The sequence below is a fragment of the Bufo gargarizans genome, chromosome 2 (genome assembly GCF_014858855.1).
Source record: "Bufo gargarizans isolate SCDJY-AF-19 chromosome 2, ASM1485885v1, whole genome shotgun sequence".
NCBI lineage: Eukaryota > Metazoa > Chordata > Amphibia > Anura > Bufonidae > Bufo > Bufo gargarizans.
The window spans coordinates 280,151,678-280,172,188 of NC_058081.1; the positions used below are offsets into that span (position 1 = coordinate 280,151,678).

At 42.3% G+C, this 20,511-nt stretch overlaps 1 protein-coding gene across 1 annotated transcript in view; it reads left to right on the plus strand.

Moving 5' to 3' along the window:
• BMT2 (base methyltransferase of 25S rRNA 2 homolog) overlaps window positions 1-20,511 on the plus strand; it is a 39,235-nt gene that overhangs the window by 13,962 nt on the left and 4,762 nt on the right. The window contains exons 2-3 of the mRNA XM_044277029.1: window positions 5,349-5,490; window positions 9,815-9,967. Of these exons, the coding sequence (XP_044132964.1) occupies window positions 5,349-5,490; window positions 9,815-9,967 (295 nt within the window). The remainder of the gene's footprint in view (window positions 1-5,348; window positions 5,491-9,814; window positions 9,968-20,511) is intronic.

Genomic DNA, 20,511 nt, shown 5'->3' on the forward strand with positions numbered 1-20,511 from the left:
GAAACTGAGCCAAACTGATCCGTTCTGATACACAATGTAAGTCAATGTGGACGGATCCGTTTTCTATTACACAATCGGGCACAATAGAAAACAAATCCGTCCTCCATTGACTTTCAATGGTTTTTCAAGACTGGTTCGTCTTGGCTATGTTACAGATAATACAAACGGGTCCGTCTGTGCAGATCCATGACTGATCCGCACCAAACGCGAGTGTGAAAGTAGCCTAAGACTGCACTGCTAAAATATTCTCATGACAATACTGATATGTCACTGTTGTCTTGGGCACCTTCTGTAAATCTGCAAAGAAAAGGGGGTTAGTCAGCACCTCCCAATGCGCAGGTGCACGCTGCCGGGGCTGAAAACCACCCTGCAAACCAGATAAAGTACAATAATGCCATAGTCACAAAAAATGTTATAGTGCTAATGCTACGCTTATTTATAAAGTGAGATGCTTGGCAAATTCATTTTGTACAAAACCATCTGAGCCCGTCTGCCGAACGTCAAGGCGATCTCTGCAAGACGGGTCCTAACACTAAATACTACTTGTTATGCGTCATAATGGCCGCACAAAGTTCAGGAAGTGTTGGTTCCACATGCATGCTGGGTCCACTCTGCCTTTTACTATTTTTGGTGCCAAAATGGCCTCCATTACTTACAACGGATGCAGGTATCAACATGCATGCCGAGCCCACTCCACACCTTTCCATGTGCTGGACAGCTAATTAAAATCAGCCTATAGGGCAGACAGGCTAATCAGGGGTGCACAACTCGCACCTTCTGTAAATCACCTCCGTGTTCACACAAGCGTCAGAAGAACAGCCTGCAGGAGTTCTCTGCATCTGGCCTAGCTGGATACTGCTGTTCACCACAGGAGTCTATTGACTATTATGGGAACCGGTGGGGATCTGGCCACTCCCCACCATTATGCTGGGATTTGGATGGACAAAAACTATTGTGTGCAGGGGAGCGGCCAGATTCCATCGGATCCCATTATAGTTTATGGGGTGCGACACGATTTGCCTATGTCGGATCAGGAGACCTGCCTGCCAGATTGCTCTACTGCCTGTGTGAATGAAGCCTTACCTGCCACTATTCCTGCCTGTTCAGATGCAGATATTAAAATTAATTCATACAATCCCACTGTTCCCTTATGTCACCTGTTAAAAGAAATGAGGCTCAGGCAGATTAGACTGTAATAATCCAATTCCTTACATAAACCACAGTAGCGTCTCCCTCTATGGAGTATAACATCCATGCGATAGTCTCTTTGTCAGCAGCTATCTTTATACTTGGTCAGCTTTAGGCCTCATTCACACTTTAGTATTTAAAGGGTTACATTTCAGGTATCGCAATGGATATAATGGAAAGTTAAGCTGAGCCGTTGGGTGCGGTGTGTGTAATATTTGGTTAGTCATGAAGCATTTCCCCCTCCCTATTCATTTCATTGCTATGTGACTATACAGATTGCATAAACATGTTTTCAGTGAGGAGAAGATGATCTTCTGACTGATTTTATGGAGTCTTTTTAAAGGGAACGCTTGGTATGGAACAGTGATTGATCATACAGGCCTAGTGCTAGGTTTGGATGGTCATGATTCAGTATCAGATGAATGCTGAAGCATGGATAAATAATAAAAAAGTGGTCCTCCACCACCCATATTATGTAGCGCCATTACATTCAAGTCATGTGGCTACCTTGAAATATAGTGCCTAGCCAAGCACTTCTGGCAGTCCCCTAGAGCTGCATGGAGCGACAGCACGTATGCGTGACCACGGCTCCATTAAAACAGGGGAATAATGGCCCCCTTTCTCATAAACGGTGGGAGCCCCAGAGGTCGGACCCCTACTGATCAGACAACAGCCCTTTTTAAGGAATTAATTTTTTTTTACCTTTTTATCCCTCCTATCTTCCATTCCGGGCTGTGGTCACATGACCATGTCCACGCAGCTCCTTCTTATTTTCCGTGATGTTATGTCCATGGGTAGGGCAGTGATAGGGGAGTGTCAGTGTAGCTGGGTGGGAGGAGCTATAAACTAGGGGCGATGCTGGTGCTGTGGCACAGAAAGGAGAAGTGCATCATGGGTTTGGTTGGATACATCAACAGGAAGTGCTACATACAGGATGTAACAAACCAGAGTGATGGGATTACATGGTGAAAAGGGGTCAGGAGAGTCCAAATTGAGAATGAAAAAGCATGGGGAAGATGATCATAAGCATCTACATAAGCATATCTGTTAAGAACCATAGTAATCCTGGAAAAACCCTTAAAGACCCCAAAAAGGTCCCGAAAGGGTTAATATTTTCTCCCCCAGAGCACATATTCTGTTTGCTTTTGAGATGCTGGAAGCTGCAATAATGTCAGAAGAAATATATAAAAGGCATGTTAGTCTATGTACATTTAAGGGTCTATTCACACGTCCGTTTTTTCTTTCCTGATCTGTTCCGTTTTTTGCTGAACAGATCTGGACCAATTCATTTTCAATGGGTCCTGAAAAAAAATCAGACATTGTGCTGTCCGTTTTTTTTTCAGGACCCATTGAAAATGAATGGGTCCAGATCTGTTCTGCAAAAAACGGAACAGATCAGGAAAGAAAAAACAGACGTGTGAATAGACCCTAAGTCTGTAGTGACCACTGTCTGTCTTGTTATTGAAGGTCAGAAACGTTGTCAAGTGTGATGTCTTATGAGCCCAAGTCTCTGTCACCCTCTCGAACAAAGAGGCACTGGCGTTGTCCCAATAAAGCCTCTGTCTTGGATGAACTTCATCTGAGGACTTCTCAGTACCGGCAGGGCGGTCTGGTCCCTACTTACCTCTTCTTTGTAACTTTATTCAGAGGGTGACGCAGCAGTTGGGTGTCTGCTTACGTGCCTATTGTTAGTACAGCCACAGAAGGTGACCACCCAATCCCACACCCTATACAAACGATAATACCCAAGGTTCGCTGTCTTCTCTTTTGCAGCCTTCTCAGCGTACAAGCTTGTGTAATTAGTCATGCTTCTCTTCTCTTCATAACGTATCCCCATAACAACATTTTCAGATATTTTCTTTCATTTTCTTCTAGTGGATCGTCTTTATAGGGAACCCATCACCACGACAGCCAGGTTTAAATTAGAGCCATGCCCTAAGTCCTCTTGCACACAAACATTTTTTTTTCTTTTTTTTTTTTGCGTTCCGTATACGGAACCATTCATTTCAATGGTTCCGCAAAAAAACGGAAAGTACTCTGTATGCCTTCCATTTCCGTTTTTTCCGTTACGTTCAAATATTGAAAATGTCCTATTATTGTCCACATAATAGACAAGGATAGTACTGTTCTATCAGTGCATAGAAAGTAATTTCCCTCATAACATGATCCACTCCAAATACGGTAACTAGCAGATAGATGGTGTGACAAGAAACGGCTTCATTCTTCAGCCCCTCTGTTTGGCTCTTGGGGGAGGAAAGAGCTATTTAATACATAGAACTGTACTCAGTGTCTAGTGGGGTGTCGTATCGATAGTGTTAGGCCTCATGCACACGACCGTTGTTTTGGTCCGCATCTGAGCCGCAGTTTTTGCGGCTCGGGTGCGGACCCATTCACTTCAATGGGGCCGCAAAAGATGCGGACAGCACTCTGTGTGCTGTCCGCATCCATTGCTCAGTTCCATGGTCCGCAAAAAACACGTTTTGTTCTACCCTATAGCTAAAAGACATCTTTGATCCTTGTAGTTGCCCTAAGATATGTATTTAGTAGCTTGGCTGTACTGTAATATATTGTTTGCTGACTTGGGTAAATGTGTTTTTCAATGCTTTTGATAGCTTTTTCACTTTGGAGAATCCTTGAAAGTTGTCGGCATCCTGTTAGTGGGCATTATACTACTTTAGAGGGTTTTCTGCTCCTTAAAAAATGTTTTGCCAGAAGGTGAATCTTTGTCTGCAAAGATGGGAGATGGGAATAAGTCACTGCTAGACCCCTCGTAGCAGCATCATACTTAGTGTAGAAATATTGGATTGGGCATGTTGAAATCAAACATGCCTGATCAGTAGCATAACCCAACTCCCTAAGACTAAATTCAGACAACACAAAAAAAAAAGGCCATTAAAAATGCACAGTTTTTCATGGCCATTTGCATCAGTGTGTGCGCCGTGTTGTATCAGTTTTTAACGGCCATTAAAAACAGGTGTAGTTTATTGTAATTTTTATTTATTTTCTTTTTTTAAAAATCCTAACCTCTACCTGGCCCTCAGTGTATTTTATGTCCCCCAGAGAGAGTGCCACCAGAATGAGTAATTGCCCATCATATATTTGTGCTCCCAGTATATATTCCCCCAACCCCAGCTCCGGTAGTATCAGATTCATGTAAAATAATATACCTAATTTACTTGCACAAGATGGAACACTTCCTCACCACGCTAGGAACGTCAGGTCCTAAAGCCTGCAGTTATGAGCGGGTGCCCCCCCCCCAAATAGCTGTTAGTGTACCCGTTTTAATAGCCATTGGACAGGTGCACTCCTATCTAAGCGTCCATTTAAAAAAACAGCTCCCATTGATTTCATTGGGGTCTGTCTGGCCGTGAAAACAGACCAACAATAGGACATGTCCTATTTTTTTACGCCCGCTATTCACTGGCTGTTGAAAAAAAAAATCCATGTGAATAACCTATTGAGTTCAATTGGTTCTTGTGAATGTAGCCTAACAACATCTGGAAAAACCCACCAGAAATGTGTCACTCTTTTATTGTAGATTTTGAATTTATGTCTAATATATTTGGTGCACAACACAGGTGACTTAAAGGGTTTGTTCTCCCCGGGGGCCTTTCGGGCAGAAACCCCACCGTGGCTAGAACTTCCGAAGGGAGTCATGTTTATCAAATCCCTGCCACTTCTGCAGATCGCTGGTATACCCACATCAACTTCTGGTTTGACATGGGTCACATGCTTACACCCTGTGTGCAGAACAGAGCAGTGCCATATTCTAAGGGCTTATGAGGAGAATTTATTCTAATATAGGGCACCCGATGCCATGTCTGCCACTTGTTTACCACCATATGTTTATGCAGCGGTATGCACTGTTATTAGGATATCTGGTGACCCTATTCAGGATCCTTGTGATATCCTACAAACGCTTTTTATCCATAATCTAACCAATGTTCGGGCAGTGTATCGGGGGCCATAACGCAGCACTAAGGGCCACATAATCGGGAACAGGGCCCTAGCCTGTGTGTGCTCAGTCAGGCTGCTTCAATACAAATGGCAGTATACAATGCAGTGGTTTTATGGTTATAATAGATGTTTTGCGTGTTTTCTTATTTAGGACTATGCCATTAGAAACTTAATTTACATAGTGCAACCTTCAATTGTTTTAGCTGGTGATTTTGATAGAATATGGAAAGAACACTGCAAAGATGAAGAAAGGCTATGCGAATATGCTGTGGCAATGAAAAACTTAGCAGATAATCACTGGGTGAAGAGGTGTGAAGGAGAAAGTCGAATTGAATGGTGTCTCAGGTAACTAACAATTATTTTGTACATTACTATAATATTGACTGGGGGGGGGGGATTTATCAGAATTGGTATAAAGTAAAAAAAACTGGCCTAGTTGCCCCTAGCAACTAGATTCCACCTTTCATTTTTCACAGCTCCTTTAAAAAAACTTTTTTTAATTTTTTTTTAAAGGAGCTGTGAAAAATGAAAGGCGGAATCTGGTTGCTATGGGCAACTAAGCCAGTTCTACTTGACACCAGTTGTGATAAATCTTCCCCTATGTTTCTACCCAGTGTGCCTAAATACATTTTCTATTCAGGGTTAATCATGGCTTTGCCCCTAACAAATGCTTTATTACACAACATAAAACTGACCAGGTTCTCTTTAAGTTTTCGGTCACCTCTCTTTATACGTCTACTTGCAACTACTAGCATTGACTCAGAAGAAAATAAGATCATGGGGAGCATCAAAAGGGATATGATCAGAAGTGGCTGTTCCACCGCCTTACAAAACAGACCTGGAATGTTGTGCGGGGTGGACCTTGATTGGGCTCAAAGGCTGGTGACCAAAGAAATAAATGTGCAGACTATGGTACTAAATTAGGGTCATTTAGTTTACCAAAAATCAGGGTGGATTTGATTTAAATCACTAGTCAGTAAGGCTTGATTTAAATCATAATTTTTTTTACATAAAGACTAATTCTTGCTGGTATAACTTATAATATGCAAGTAGATGAAGATTTTTAGAATAACAACTTTTCATATTAATTTGTTTAGGTTGATTCTGCATTCATAGGTTTGCAGAAGTTAGGATTAACCCCTTAGTGACCACGCACATTTGTTCAAAATTGGATTCCAAGAGCTATAACGTTTTCTCATCAATATACCTTTATGAGGCCTTATTTTTGCAGTTATAGTTTTTAATGCACCATTTTGGGTACATATAGCTTTGTGTTAATCAATGATTATCTGTCTTAAACCCCCTTTGTTTACATCAGTAAAAAGGCGTATTGGTGGTCACTAAGGGGTTAAGGTATTTTTCTCAACTCTGTTCATGTTTTAACATTTTTGCTGTGAGGAAGAGGCATGTGATCTCTGCTGAGTCAAATTCAGTTTTGAGAACTGCAAAAGTAAACCAAGCATCTGTGATAATATCTTGTAGGCAGAGAAACTGCCCAATAATCTTACAAAAACCTCTGGAAGAGCATGACATTGTGAATGGATTAATGGAATTTATTTACCAAAAAAATACACATATAGAGACAGAATGTGTCGGCAGATAAGAACCATTTGGCCCATCTAGTCTGCCTAATATACTGAATACTATGGATAGCCCCTGGCCCTATCTTATATGAAGGATGGCCTTATGCTTATCCCATGCATGCTTAAACTCCTTCACTGTATTTGCAGCTACCACTTCTGCAGGAAGGCTATTCCATGCATCCACTACTCTCTCAGTAAAGTAATACTTCCTGATATTACTTTTAAACCTTTGCCCCTCTAATTTAAAACTATATCGTCATGTAGCAGTGTCTCTCCTCTTTTACCTTGTTGATTCCCTTTATGTATTTAAAAGTTTCTATCATATCCCCTCTGTCTCGTCTTTCTGCCAAGCTATACATGTTAAGGTCCTTTAATCTTTCCTGGTAAGTTTTATCCTGCAATCCATGTACCAGTTTAGTAGCTCTTCTCTGAACTCTCTCCAAAGTATCAATATCCTTCTGGAGATATGGTCACCAGTACTGAGCACAATACTCCAAATGAGGTCTCACTAGTGCTCTGTAGAGCGGCATGAGCACCTCCCTCTTTCTACTGGTAATGCCTCTCCCTATACACCCAAGCATTCTGCTAGCATTTCCTGCTGCTCTATGACATTGTCTGCCTACCTTTAAGTCTTCTGAAATAATGACCCCTAAACCCCTTTCCTCAGATACTGAGGTTAGGACTGTATCACTGATTTTATATTCTGCTCTTGGGTTTTTACGCCCAGGTGCATTATCTTGCACTTATCAACATTAAATTTTAGTTGCCAGATTTTTTACCATTCCTCTAGTTTTCCTAAATCCTTTTCCATTTGGTGTATCCCTCCAGGAACATCAACCCTGTTACAAATCTTTGTGTCATCAGCAAAAAGACACACCTTACCATTGAGGCCTTCTGCAATTTCACTGATTAAGATATTAAACAATATGGGTCCCAGAACAGATCCCTGAGGTACCCCACTGGTAGCAAGACCATGGTCTAAATATACTCCATTGACTACAACCCTCTGTTGTCTGTCCCTCAGCCACTGCCTAATCCATTCAACAATATGGGAGTCCACGTACAGCCTTATTCTACATAATTAAAAAACTAATCTTTATTTCATGATGGAATAACCTTTGGATGGTAATATATTTTCCTCAAAAAGCATTTTATATAAAAAAAAATCTGATTTAAATAAAAAAAAATGTTTATTTATTTTTATTATTATTAGTTAATATTTTATTTTTAATTATTGATTTTTATCCACCCTGCCAAAAATACAACTCAGGGAAGAAGACCTAATAATGTTAGAATATCAAAGATGAATACAGGAATTACTCAAGATCTAGGGGTACCCAGGGCTATAACAAGAGGACATCCTCTGCTTCTAGAGGAATGTTTCTCCACATAGAAGGGTCTTCTTTACGGTAAGAGCAGTGAGATCCAGGACTTTGTGGTGGTGATGGTGAACTCAGAAGGGACCTGGATACTAGAATTTTGGAAAAGGTCGTTGATCCAGGGATTTATTCTGATTTCCAGATTTGGAGGCGGAAAGGAAACTTTGCTTTTTGCCTCATGAGGTTTTTTACTTTTCCTGGATCTGCATTGCAGGATAATACGCTGAACTGGATGGATGTTTTTTAATTTTTTTCTACCTTTTAGACTGTTACTGAATGCTGTCCTTGAAGTAGATTTGTTGCGGGTATTGAAATTTTGATACCCAATCGATACTTTTGTCCCGGTATCGATATGATACAGGGATTTCCATTTTTTCGATACTGGGCTACGCTGCTGCGCAGTCTAGTATCACAGAACATGAGCGTGCTGCTGTCAGCGCGCTCATATTCCCTCAGCAGCACAGGGGAGAAGGAAGCAGTCTCTTCCTCCCTCCTGTGCCACCGCCACCAATGGGGAGAGAGGGGCGGGCGCACTGCGCAACCAATGATAGGACTTTTCCTGGGTCCGGACTTTAAGTAGCAGGCTACATAGAGCGGCGCCCAGGGATGTCCCAGCACTTACTATTATTCCTGGGCGCCGCTCCGTTCGCCCGCTGTGCCCCATTACTGTCTCCTGCTCCATATGCTAATTACTATTGGAGCGATGGGGAGGAGACATCAGCTTCTCTAGTGGGCGTTCCTTCTCCCTGTCCAATCGCAGCGCAGCGCAGGGAGAAGGAACGCCCACTAGAGAAGCTGATGTCTCCTCCCCATCGCTCCAATAGTAATTAGCATATGGAGCAGGAGACAGTAATAGGGCACAGCGGGCGAACGGAGCGGCACCCAGGAATAATAGTAAGTGCTGGGACAGCTCTGGGCGCTGCTCTGTGTAGCCTAATACTTAAAGTCTGGACCCATATAAGGTCCTCTTTAACACATAATACAGGAGGCAGGTGCCGGCAGCAGAATCACATAGTCGGCACCCTGCCTCTGACAGGAAGCTGCGATTAGCGGCAGTTAACCCCTAAGGTGCGGCACCTGAGGGGTTAACTGCCGCTGTTCTGCTGCCAGTACCAGCCTCCTGTATTAAAGATTAATTATCATTGGTGGCACAGTGCGCCCATTATTATTTTTTATGTAGTCTCTTAAACGTATATATTAGTTATTATTTTTGTTATGTTTTATTTTATTACTTTACGTTTGAGGTTAAAGACCACCTGTCACGTCTCCTGCCGCGTCTGTCTTAGTAACTACCTGCATTCTCCATGTAATAATAGTTCTGGAGCATCTATTCTTATGACTCTATGATGTACCATTCCTTTATTATTCCTGCTGAAAGTTACAAATAATTTACTAGCAGTTTTCAGTGAAGGTCCAGATAGGCATTACCAGTTATCAGTGCCACCAGTGTCAGACTTGCAGGGACACGCCCACAACTTGTAACATCCATCTGGACCTTCATTGCTGACTTCTAGCAGGAATAATATAGGAATGGCACATCTTAGCGTCATAAGAGTTATTACATGGTGAATGCAAGTAGTTATTAAAACAGATATGTCAGGGAAGGTGACATTTGCACTTTAATGTTGAATTCCTTATTTTATAGAATTTTGATTTCTTGCACCTCTGCGTACTATGAATCTATTAACAGTTTTATATTTTTTCCAGTGTCTGTCAAGAATATTTCTTCAATGGAGGCAAAAGAAAAGCAATAGAAAAAGATGCAAGGAGAGCCGCCTTAAATAATCCCCAGCCTCCTGGCTCTGAGCGTTTCCTTCTGCCTGGCCTTGATGTCTCCAATGCCAGCGCAGCAAGTCAAGAGTACGTATGTCTTTGGACTGTGCCATAGATTGGAGCTTAAACTGTTAATGCACAGAAATTGGGTTGAAACAAACAATATTGATCCATGCTGGGCAGGAGCAATGAAACATACTGCTTTTATTTTATGTCCAGGCGTAGATTAATACTTATACAAGCGTTTGCCTGCAGCATGGCAAAACTGTTAGCTAAATGCATTGGTAAGACGATAATCCGACCTTCAGCTGTTTTGACCAGAAGGGAAATCTCTAATTTTACTTTGAAAGGGGTGTGGGGATTATAATTGGTGCTTTTCTCAATTGCTCTCTGTGCCCCTGGGTAAACCCAGGCACATTGGTACATTTTAGCCTGCGTGCAGCTGCCAGGTAGCTGAATATTGCTTATTTTAGCTTGACAGATTTGGTTTTTGTATAAAAGCATCATTATTTACAGGGAGTCCCCGATCATCTAGGTGTACCCTTAGTGACCCCTCAGAAGAAATGTCGAAAAGAGTGTGGGAAAATTGGTCATTAATAATGATAATCTTCATTATTATAGCGCCATCATATGCCACAGCACAATTCAGAGGGTTCACGTACAAAACAAAAGACATCACAACATTATAGGTAAATATACAACTGAGGGCCCTGCTCGCATGAGCTTACAATGTGAGGAAGAGGGGGTGACACAAAAGGTAAAGGTTGTTAGAAGTTGTGCAGGCCTAGCTGCGTGAGCTAGTGCTTTCAGCGTGCGGATTACTGTCGGAAGATAGCGTTCAGTTTCTGATGAATAATGGTTGGGGAAGAGTCATGATAAGCCTGCCTGAAAAGACGTGTTTTTAAGGCACATTTGAAGGTAGGGAAGTTGGGAATTGACCTGATTGTCCGCAGCAGAACATTCTTCACAAAAAACGTAAAATAAGGTCCAGTCCAACATACCTAAAGTCACAAAAATAATTTTTTAATAATTTTTTTACTGCCCTATACATTCTGGACCAGATAGGCAGGGTAAGTGTCACTACCAATGGAGACTTTGCCTCCAACACCCCACCATAGATGGAGCATATGCTGCTGTGAAGTTGTTACTTTGTCAGTGTATAGTGATGAGCGAACTTCTGTTTTAAGTTCGGCGTCTAAAGTTCGGCTTCCGGTTAGCGGAGAATCCCGATATGGTTCCCGATATGGATTCCGACTTCCGTTGTGGTCCGTGGTAGCGGAATCAATAATGGCCGATTATTGATTCCGCTACCACGGACCACAACGGAAGTCGGAATCCAGATCGGGATTCTCCGCTAATCCAAACCCGAACTTTAGACGCCGAACTTAAAACAGAAGTTCGCTCATCTCTATCAGTGTAGTTTCACTGTCCCCCACTACCTCAGATTCGTCCAATGCCGTGTGGACTTGCCCACCATTGCCCTTTTACAGAGCAGCTTTATAACAGGAAAACAAGCTGACGTGAGACACGTGATGGTCAGCAGAAGCCATCTGTCTTCTTCCTATCCTGATATGTGCCCACATTTCAGAGTAATTTGAACTTTTAATATATGCAAATTAGCCTCTGCACTGTGACAGGGTCAGGCATTGTCATCACGCCTGGTTCTGACGTCTCGTAAAGTCTTGAGCCTTTGCATTGCACATCAGTACTCCCCCACAGGCACAGTACAGGAAAGAGGGTCAGGTACTGAAGCGCATGGCAAAGATGTGGGAATTTAGGAGAAGTCAGGGCCAGGCGTGATGACCCTGTCAATCAAAGTAGATAGGGCGCGGCAGTTGCAGAGAAAGCAGAGCCCCTAGATGTAATGGCCACGCCTCTATTGCCATTACAGAGGCTGATTTGCATGCGGCAGCTGAAATGCGGCACATATTAGGATGGGAACAAGACGAGATGGCTTCTGCTGACCAGCGCACATGTCAGGTCAGCCTATTTTACAGCTATAAATCTGCTGACAGAAGCCCTTTAACCCTTTCACGCCCAGCACCGTACATGTATGGCGCTGGTTGGGTGTTTAAAGATGGAGTCCGCCGCTTCTTCTAGCAGACACCCGTGGCTAATATCCGCGACTGGCAGTAATGCCGATCGCGGACATTTAACTCCTCAGATGCTGTGGTCAATCCTGACCAGGGCGTTTGAGCGCGCTGAAACCGCACTGCATGTATGCAGCAGCCCGTGTCTTTATAAATGACAGGAGGCTGCTGCATAGTATTTCCTGTATTTGCCTTTAATAGGGCCCCTATGGGAACTATAAAAAAGTGTAAAAAAAAAAAAGTTAAATTCTAATCACGCCCTTTTCCCAAAATAAAAGAACTTAAACAAAAAAATACACATCATGGGTGTCGCAATGTATGAAAACGCCCTAGTATAAAAATATATTCCCCATAAGGCAAACAGGGTAATGGAAAAAAGCGTCCAAATGGCCGAGTCGCCGTTTTTGGTCACTTCATTTTCTACAAAAAAAATAATAAAAAGTGATCAAGAAGTCATACACACCCCAGAATGGTATCAATGAAAAGTTCAGAACGTCCCGCAGAAATGAGCCCCCATACAGCTCCGTATACATAATTACAAAAAAGTTATAGGGGTCAAAAAATGGCGACAAAAAAATAAAACAGATTTATTTATTTTTTCCACACTTTAGAATTTTTTTTTTTATCACTATCAAAACGCAAGAAAAACTAATACATATAAGGTATCACCGGATTCGTACTGACCTGTAGAATAAAAGTAACTGGTCAGTTTTATCTCGCATGTTTTAAATAAATAAAAAAAAATGGCAAAACTGTGGTGGTGGAATTGCTTTTTGTGTTTTGCAACTTCACCCCATTTGGATTTTTTTTTTTTATATTTTTTTTTTCCCCCACTACATGATATGCAATATTAAATGGTGGCATTAGAAAGTACAACTTGTCCCGCAAAAAACAAGCCCTCATATGTGAACAGACAAATAACAAGTTATAGCTCTGGGAAGGCAGGGAGTGCAAAACGAAAAAGCAAAAAAAAACAACCAAAAAACCCCAGGCCTTAAGGGGTTAAATAAATGGTACATAATGCAGTACCATCAGATAGATAAATCGCGAAGGTGCTTTTATTGCTCTCACAAGATAAGAGTATAACATGCCAAACCCTGGTTTTCTCCAGATCCGCTTCTTCTCGGGCATCACCCACCCGTGGTGATTTATTTGTCTGGCGGTATCTCCTCTGTAGTGACACTTAGACTGTCTTACCTGGTCCAGACTTTATGGTGCAGTAAAAGATCTTTATTTCTGGTTTCACACACAGCTGTTTTTGGAAGAATGCCACTGTAATTTTGTGAGCCAAGGCCAGAACTGCATCCAGCAGGAAGAAGAAGTACAAATATTCTTATATTTCATATTTATTTTGACTTAGATATTTATTGTGCAACTGTGTACTATTCAAATGAATGGGATCAAGCGGCATTACCAACCACCACCGGTATACAATGTACAGCACTTTGCTTTGCATGATATGCAGAGTTCCCAATACTCATCCCAGTGCCATGGCCCCTTCAAACAGCTGATTGGCTGGGGTGCTGGGAGTCAGACCCCACCAAACAGATATTGTTCACTTATCCTGAGTTCATTGATATTTAATTCCTTAAAACCCCTTTTAAAGGGGGCTCCAGGGCAATATGTACAGGTAGATATTAGAAGAGCAGCAAGATCTTAGAAGACCAAGATAACTTTTGCCATTGACTGATGTCATCTCTAGCAGGGGCTTCTATGGATGTCCCAGCTACAGTGGAATTCTACAAAATGAAAAGAAATAAATATAAAGAGTGAATGTCCTAGCTCTTCTGACTTACTGGGGACATATGTAACAAAACAGACAGCACTCCAATGTTCCAAGGATAAAGTAAAAAAACTTGAGAAAGGCTCTATTGTTGAGTTGAAATGTTGTTTTACCACATGGGTGAATAAAAGTTTTTTTTTTACTTTATCCTTGGAACATTGGAGTGCTGTCCGTTTTTCCTTTTTATATTGTGGGTAAGTGCTTATTCCCATTGGACACACACCCATTTATTTACATTTGTCTGTGCTGCCATTTTTCTAAAATATATATAATGCAAAAGATGGCAACACTACAAAAATGGAGGAAAAAAATTTGGGTGCAAAGCCCAATGGGAATAAGCTTACCCAATGTATAGAGTCCAAAAAAACTGCAGCACTCCAGGCTTGTAATGAAAAAATGTAAAACTTTATTCCCCCATGTGACAAGGCAACGTTTCGGCTCAATGTGAGCCTTTCTTAAAGGCTCACATTGAGCCGAAACGTTGCCTTGTCACATGGGGGAATAAAGTTTTACATTTTTCATTACAAGCCTGGAGTGCTGCCCGTTTTTTGAACTATATATTTATACACACACAAAAGTAAAAATTACTAAAATACAATGCAAGTCAAGAAAAAAAAAAGCTTGCAGTTCCATAACCCAATAATATACATATTATGAATAAAAACCATGGATACTAAGTCAGAAACCTTTCTAAGGGTATTTTCACACTAGCGTTTTTCTTTTCCGGCACGGAGTTCTGTCATAGGGGCTCAATACCGGAAAAGAACTGATCAGTTTTATCCCCATGCATTCTGCATGGAGAGAAATCCGTTCAGGATGTCTTCAGTTCAGTCACTTAATGCTGTGGTATTATCTCCGTCCAAAATTCCGGATCAGTTGCATTTACATTGAATGCATGCGCAGACCTTTAAAAATGTGAAGAAGAAAAAATCTAAACGGATCCATTTGTCCGTATGATTCCGTTCTTGCAATGCATTTGTGAGACGCATCCGGATCCGTCTACAAATGCTGTCCGTTTGCATGCAGGTTGGCGGATCTGGCAGGCAGTTTCGGCGACAGAACTACTTACCGGATCACTATGCCACAAGTGTGAAAGTAGCCTAATACTTTATTTTAGTGTCCATTTTCAAATTAAAAGTAAAAAGAAAATCTATAACATGGGTATTAAAAAAAACAGCCTTATGTGTCACAAAATACAGTTGTGTTCAAAATTATTCAACCCCCAATGCTGTAAAGGGTTTTAGGGAATTTAGTGTACATTTGTAATTGTGTTCAGAATGAAATCTTACAAGGACTTTTTAAAGAACCAAATGCAACTAAAATGACATCAATTGTTTTTGTAATACAGTATTAAATGTTTTTTTTTTGTGATTTCTTCATTGACACAATTATTCAACTCCTTAACCGCTTGCCGCCACGCTAACGCCGAAAGGCGTCATCGCGGCGGCTCTCCCAGGTCACACTAACGCCAATAGGCGTCATCTCGCGTGAGCCGAGATTTCCTGTGAACGCGCGCACGCAGGCACGGAAGGTAAGCGAGTGGATCTCCAGCCTGCCAGCGGCGCTCGCTGGCAGGCTGGAGATGTGATTTTTTTAACCCCTAACAGGTATATTAGACGCTGTTTTGATAACAGCGTCTAATATACCTGCTACCTGGTCCTCTGGTGGTCCCTTTTGTTAGGATCGACCACCAGAGGACTCAGGTAGCTCACTAAAGTAGCACCAAACACCACTACACTACACCCCCCCTGTCACTTATTAACCCTTTATAAACCACTGATCAGCCCATATAGACTCCCTGATCACCCCCCCTGTCATTGATCACCCCCCTGTCATTGATCACCCCCCTGTAAGGCTCCATTCAGACGTCCGTATGATTTTTACGGATCCACTGATACATGGATCGGATCCGCAAAACACATGCGGACGTCTAAATGGAGCCTTACAGGGGGGTGATGAATGACAGAGGAGTGATCACCCATATAGACTCCCTGATCACCTCCGTCATTGATCACCCCCCTGTAAGGCTCCATTCAGACGTCCGTATGATTTTTACGGATCCACGGATACATGGATCGGATCCGCAAAACGCATACGGACGTCTGAATGGAGCCTTACAGGGGGGTGATCAATGACAAGGGGGTGCTCACGCATATAGACTTCCTGATCACTTCCCTGTCATTGATCACCCCCCCTGTAAGGCTCCATTCAGACGTCCGTATGATTTTTACGGATCCACGGATACATGGATCGGATCCGCAAAACACATGTGGACGTCTGAATGGAGCCTTACAGGGGGGTGATCAATGACAGAGGGGTGATCACCCATATAGACTTCCTGATCACCCTCTGTCATTGATCACCCCCCTGTCATTGATCACCCCCCTGTAAGGCTCCATTCAGACGTCCGTATGATTTTTACGGATCCACGGATACATGGATCGGATCCGCAAAACACATACGGACGTCTGAATGGAGCCTTACAGGGGGGTGATCAGTGACAGGGGGGGTGATCACCCCATATACACTCCCTGATCACCCCCTGTCATTGATCACCCCCCTGTCATTGATCACCCCCCTGTCATTGATCACCCCCCTGTAAGGCTCCATTCAGACGTCCGTATGATTTTTTACGGATCCACGGATCGGATCCGCAAAACACATGCGGACGTCTGAATGGAGCCTCACAGGGGGGTGATCAATGACAGGGGGTGATCAGGAAGTCTATATGGGTGATCACCCCTCTGTCATTGATCACCCCCCTGGAAGGCTCCATTCAGACGTCCGCATGTGTTTTGCGGATCAGATCCGTGGATCCGTAAAAAATCATACGGACGTCTGAATGGAGCCTTACAGGGGGGTGATCAATGACAGGGGGGTGATCCATGACAGGGGGTGATCACCCCATATAGATTCCCTGATCACCCCCTGTAAGGCTCCATTTAGACATTTTTTTGGGCACAAGTTAGCGGAAATTTTTTGTTTGTTTTGGTTTTTTCTTACAAAGTCTCATATTTCCACTAACTTGTGTCAAAAAATAAAATCTCACATGAACTCACCATACCCCTCACGGAATCCAAATGCGTAAATATTTTTAGACATTTATATTCCAGACTTCTTCTGACGCTGTAGGGCCCCTAAAATGCCAGGGCAGTATAAGTACCCCACATGTGACCCCATTCCGGAACGAAGACACCCCAAGGTATTCCATGAGGGGCATATTGAGTCCATGAAAGATTGAAATTTTTGTCCAAAGTTAGCGGAAAGGGAGACTTTGTGACAAAATACAAAAAAAATCAATTTCCGCTAACTTGTGCCAAAAAAAAATAAAAATTCTAGGAACTCGCCATGCCCCTCACGGAATACCTTAGGGTGTCTTCTTTCCAAAATGGGGTCACATGTGGGGTATTTATACTGCCCTGGCATGTTAGGGGCCCGAAAGCGTGAGAAGAAGTCTGGGATCCAAATGTCTAAAAATGCCCTCCTAAAAGGAATTTGGGCCGCTTTGCGCATCTAGGCTGCAAAAAAGTGTCACACATGTGGTATCGCCGTACTCAGGAGAAGTTGGGGAATGTGTTTTGGGGTGTCATTTTACATATACCCATGCTGGGTGAGAAAAATATCTTGGTCAGATGCCAACTTTGTATAAAAAAAATGGGAAAAGTTGTCTTTTGCCGAAATATTTCTCTCACCCAGCATGGGTATATGTAAAATGACACCCCAAAACACATTCCCCAACTTCTCCTGAGTACGGCGATACCAGATGTGTGTCACTTTTTTGCCGCCTAGGTGGGCAAAGGGACCCACATTCCAAAGAGCACCTTTCAGATTTCACAGGTCCTTTTTTACACATTTTGATTTCAAACTAATTACCACACATTAGGGCCCCTAGAATGCCAGGGCAGTATAACTACCCCACAAGTGACCCCATTTTGGAAAGAAGACACCCCAAGGTATTCCGTGAGGGGCATGGCGAGTTCCTAGAATTTTTCTATTTTTTGTCACAAGTTAGCGGAAAATGATGATTTTTTATTTATTTTTTTTCCTTACAAAGTCTCATATTCCACTAACTTGTGACAAAAAATAAAAAATTCCAGGAACTCGCCATGCCCCTCACGGAATACCTTGGGGTGTCTTCTTTCCAAAATGGGGTCACTTGTGGGGTAGTTATACTGCCCTGGCAATTTAGGGGCCCTAATGTGTGCGAAGTAGTTTGAAATCAAAATCTGTAAAAAATGGCCGGTGAAATCCTAAAGGTGCTCTTTGGAATGTGGGCCCCTTTGCCCACCTAGGCTGCAAAAAAGTGTCACACATCTGGTATCGCCGTACTCAGGAGAAGTTGGGCAATGTGTTTTGGGGTGTCATTTTACATATACCCATGCTGGGTGATATAAATATCTTGGTCAAATGCCAACTGTGTATAAAAAAATGGGAAAAGTTGTCTTTTGCCAAGATATTTCTCTCACCCAGCATGGGTATATGTAAAATGACACCCCAAAACACATTCCCCAACTTCTCCTGAGTACGGCGATACCAGATGTGTGTCACTTTTTTGCCGCCTAGGTGGGCAAAGGGGCACATATTCCAAAGTGCACCTTTCGGATTTCACAGGCCATTTTTTACACATTTTGATTTCAAACTACTAACCACACATTAGGGCCCCTAGAATGCCAGGGCAGTATAACTACCCCACAAGTGACCCCATTTTGGAAAGAAGACACCCCAAGGTATTTCGTGATGGGCATAATGAGTTCATGGAAGTTTTTATTTTTTGTCACAAGTTAGTGGAATATGAGACTTTGTAAGAAAAAAAAAATAATAATAATAAATCATCATTTTCCGCTAACTTGTGACAAAAAATTAAAAGTTCTATGAACTCACTATGCCCATCAGCAAATACCTTAGGGTGTCTACTTTCCGAAATGGGGTCATTTGTGGGGTGTTTGTACTGTCTGGGCATTGTAGAACCTCAGGAAACATGACAGGTGCTCAGAAAGTCAGAGCTGCTTCAAAAAGCGGAAATTCACATTTTTGTACCATAGTTTGTAAACGCTATAACTTTTACCCAAACCATTTTTTTTTTACCCAAACATTTTTTTTTAATCAAAGACATGTAGAACAATACATTTAGCGAAAAATTTATATATGGATGTCGTTTTTTTTTTGCAAAATTTTACAACTGAAAGTGAAAAATGTCATTTTTTTGCAAAAAAATCGTTAAATTTCGATTAATAACAAAAAAGTAAAAATGTCAGCAGCAAAGAAATACCACCAAATGAAAGCTCTATTAGTGAGAAGAAAAGGAGGTAAAATTAATTTGGGTGGTAAGTTGCATGACCGAGCAATAAACCGCTAAAGTTGTGGAGTGCCGATTTGTAAAAAAGGGCCTGGTCACTAGGGGGGTATAAACCTGTGGTCCTTAAGTGGTTAAAGACTACCACTCTTAAGAACAGAGGTTCATTCAAGTGTTTTCGATCAGGTATTGAAAACACCTGTGGATGTCAAGGAGCAGCAATCAAGCATAATAAGCACCAATTAGGCAGATTTAAAAGGACTGTGATACTCAGCTCCTTCTAGACATTTACTGGTGTGTTTACAAACATGGTGAAGTCAAGAGAATGGTCCAGGAAGACAAGAGAAGAGGTGATTTCTCTTCACAGGAAGGGCAATGGCTATAAGAAGATGTTAAACATACCAAGAGACACCATAGGAAGCATCATTCGCAAATTCAAGGCAAAGGGCACTGTTGAAATGCTACCTTGTCGTGGCAGAAAGAAGATGCTGACTTCGACTGCTGTGCGCTACATGAATCGCAAAGTGGAGAAAAGTCCCCGTGTGACTGCTGAGGAACTGAAAAAAGATTTGTCAGATGTGGGTACTGAAGTTTCAGCTCAGACAATAAGGCGCACACTGCGTGATGAAGGCCTCCATGCCAGAACTCCCAGGCGCACCCCCTTGCTGTCTCCAAAGAATAAGAAGAGTCGACTGCAGTATGCCAAAAGTCATGTGGACAAACCACAAAAGTTTGGGGATAGTGTTCTGTGGACTGATGAAACAAAATTAGAACTGTTTGGGCCCATGGATCAACGCTATGTTTGGAGGAGGAAGAACAAGGCCTATGAAGAAAAGAACACCTTGCCTTCTGTGAAGCATGGCGGGGGCGGGGGGGGGGGGGTCAATCATGCTTTGGGGCTGTTTTGCTTCTACAGGTACAGGGAAACTTCAGCATGTGCAAGGTACCATGAATTCTCTTCAGTACCAGGAGATATTGGATGAAAATGTGATGCAGTCCGTCACAAACCTGAGGCTTGGGAGACGTTAGACCTTTCAACAGGACAATGATCCCAAGCATACCTCCAAGTCCACTAGAGCGTAGTTTCAGACTAAAGGCTGGAACATTTTGAAGTGGCCATTGCAGTCACCAGACTTAAATCCGATTAAGAACCTCTGGTGGGACTTAAAGAAAGCAGTTGCAGCGCGCAAGCCTAAGAATGTGACTGAACTGGAGGCTTTTGCCCATGAAGAATGGGCGAAGATACCCGTAGATCGCTGCAAGACACTTGTGTCAAGCTATGCTTCACGTTTAAAACCTGTTATAACTGGAAAAGGATGTTGTACTAAGTACTAGGGTTGAATAAAACTGATAATGATGTGAGCACAGAAAATACATTTGTGGTCATTTCATTATAAATGTTATGTTATATTTGTCAGACTTACAAGTGCCTCTTTGATTTAATTGTAAACAAGATTACTGAAAT